At 40.4% G+C, this 2240-nt stretch overlaps 1 protein-coding gene across 2 annotated transcripts in view; it reads left to right on the forward strand.

Annotated features, from left to right (window-relative positions):
* Aak1 (AP2 associated kinase 1) overlaps nt 1–2240 on the forward strand; it is a 142752-nt gene that overhangs the window by 94738 nt on the left and 45774 nt on the right. For both annotated transcript variants that reach the window (XM_021165060.1, XM_029478858.1), the window contains exon 5: nt 2069–2190. In XM_021165060.1, the coding sequence (XP_021020719.1) occupies nt 2069–2190 (122 nt within the window). The remainder of the gene's footprint in view (nt 1–2068; nt 2191–2240) is intronic.

The following is a 2240-nucleotide window of genomic DNA, read 5'->3' on the forward strand; positions in this document are numbered from 1 at the left end:
TAGTTGTGTGTCTTTTCTTAGGGTAGATTGCTTAGGTTCACTCAAGTTCTATTGCTCACTAGCCATGTTACAGTATTGACTGAATTACCCTGAGCCTTACTTTCTCCAGCTCTAAGATGGGAATATTAACCCATGTACTGTGCTCAGGAAAGTAATACTGGCAATAGCTATTGCTTATTAAATGTGACCTGTTATTTATATGTCTTCTAGATTAGACTGAAAATATTAGGGTTACTTTGTTGGGATTTTTTTTCCTGGAGATAAGGACCAACCCCANGCCTTTTGCTTGCTAGGCAAGANCTCTACTATTAAGCTAAATCCTCAACCCCTTATTTTGGATTCTTAAAGTGAGTTTATACTTAGTATACCTTTGTGTGAATAGATTAAAATGATGAGCTTTTTAAATGTTAATAATAGAAGTATTTGTCTGCCTTAGCCTTGTCTCAGGGTACAAATCTGTCCCAGTCATTCATAATTCTGCAGTGAAGAATTCTTCGTAAGAACCTGTCTGCTCAGGTTCATGGCCATCTCTCCCACCCCTCCGTAAGGAATGCAGGTGGAAAGCAGCTAGCACCCTGTGATCCTCTCCAGCAGAGCAACAGACTTAGACTTCCTACAGGNGAAGGTCAAAAGGACACGACTTAAAAACATTAAAACTCATCACAGTAACATCAGACATGAAATTCAGTAGGGAGCAANAATCTGCAGAATCAAGATTTTTAATAATCAGAATTAGCAAATATAGACTAAAATATGCTTAATTCAGTTTTTAGAAGAATTAAGAGAAAAATTTAGATAAGACAATAGGAATAAAAGGATTCTACTCAGATATTTTTAAAGAACCAGTAGGGACTTGGGGGCTTGACCATGAATGGTCCTTGAATGTGTGCCCGTGTGTGTGAACAACAGATTGTGAAGTATGTCCTTTTTTTTTACTCTCGACATTTTCTGTACCAAAAATCTAGTGGGGTTGAGAGGAGAAGACCTCCTTTTTGTACCAAAAATCTAGTGGGTGTGAGAAAGAGATGGTTGTCTTTAAGGAGCTTATGGTCTCCGTCTCTTTGTTTTCCAAGGGGGTCGGTCTGTGGGGAAGGGTTGAAGAGAAGGACCGTAGGAACTGCATCTTCAGGGCCTAGCAAGGGTCTTTTTTTTTTTTAATTGTCGTGCAAACCGGGACTTTTTTTTATTATGTGTATTGTCTGCGTGTCTGTTCAANGTGTGTGTGCTTGGTGCCTACTGAGAGCAGCGAGTGCTCCTAACTACAGAACCACCTCTCCTGCCTGTGCCCATTGTTTTGGAGTTCTCTGTACTGNCCTAAGGGTTTCTCTAGGTCTTGGTACTTAAAATCCCTACTAAGTTAAAACTCTTAACTTACTTAGTGCCTGAAGATTGCCTTTATTTAAAAGTTTTTAAAAAATCAAACCCTCAATTAAGATTCTAATGGGGAAACTGCTCACTCATCACCAGACAGTTGTCACTTGGAAAAGTAACTAGTGTAACAAACATCCATTCTGAGCGTTGTAACCCAATGTAATACAGACATTACTACACCTACTTACCAGTTCAGTCGTTTATAGCATGGAAAATGAAACACCAAAGGGAAATGGGGAAATGATATTTTTCTAAGTTGCTCCTAGAGGGGCTTCCAAAAAGAAGGTGACATTTATACTGAAGACTAAACGGCACTTGATTGTTTGCTCTTTGGATAAGAGGCGGGGATCTTGGAGAGCTGCTAACCTGAGAGTAGGGCAAGAGTTTGAAAGTATGGTCACTGCCACTACAGAGGTGAGAGATGCGATGGCTATAGCTGGCTGGCCANGAAAATGGGGCCNTGCCTTTCCAGCAGTGCAGTTCCCNGTCTGACTCTCTGACCNTGTTTTACCCTGTTCCTTCAAGTGTCTTTTTCTTCAATTGGGGTAAGTNCTGTTAAGATACAAGCTGAAGAATAACTTCTCTGTGCACACCAGTAAGACTGTAAAAATGAAACCTTTTATTATGTGACTGTGAAACTAGCTTTTCCCATTACTAAGTGGCATCTTGGATTGGGTGGTTTGGGAATGTTTTTCAGGTTGAAAATATCCTCTTGCATGACCGAGGCCACTATGTCTTGTGTGACTTTGGAAGTGCCACCAACAAATTCCAGAATCCACAGGCCGAGGGAGTCAATGCAGTAGAAGATGAGATTAAGAAGTAAGCCTTTTCTCCTTTCCTGGAGTTTTCTCCTTTGTCAGATAAGCACA

Source organism: Mus caroli, chromosome 6, assembly GCF_900094665.2.
Source record: "Mus caroli chromosome 6, CAROLI_EIJ_v1.1, whole genome shotgun sequence".
Taxonomy (NCBI): domain Eukaryota; kingdom Metazoa; phylum Chordata; class Mammalia; order Rodentia; family Muridae; genus Mus; species Mus caroli.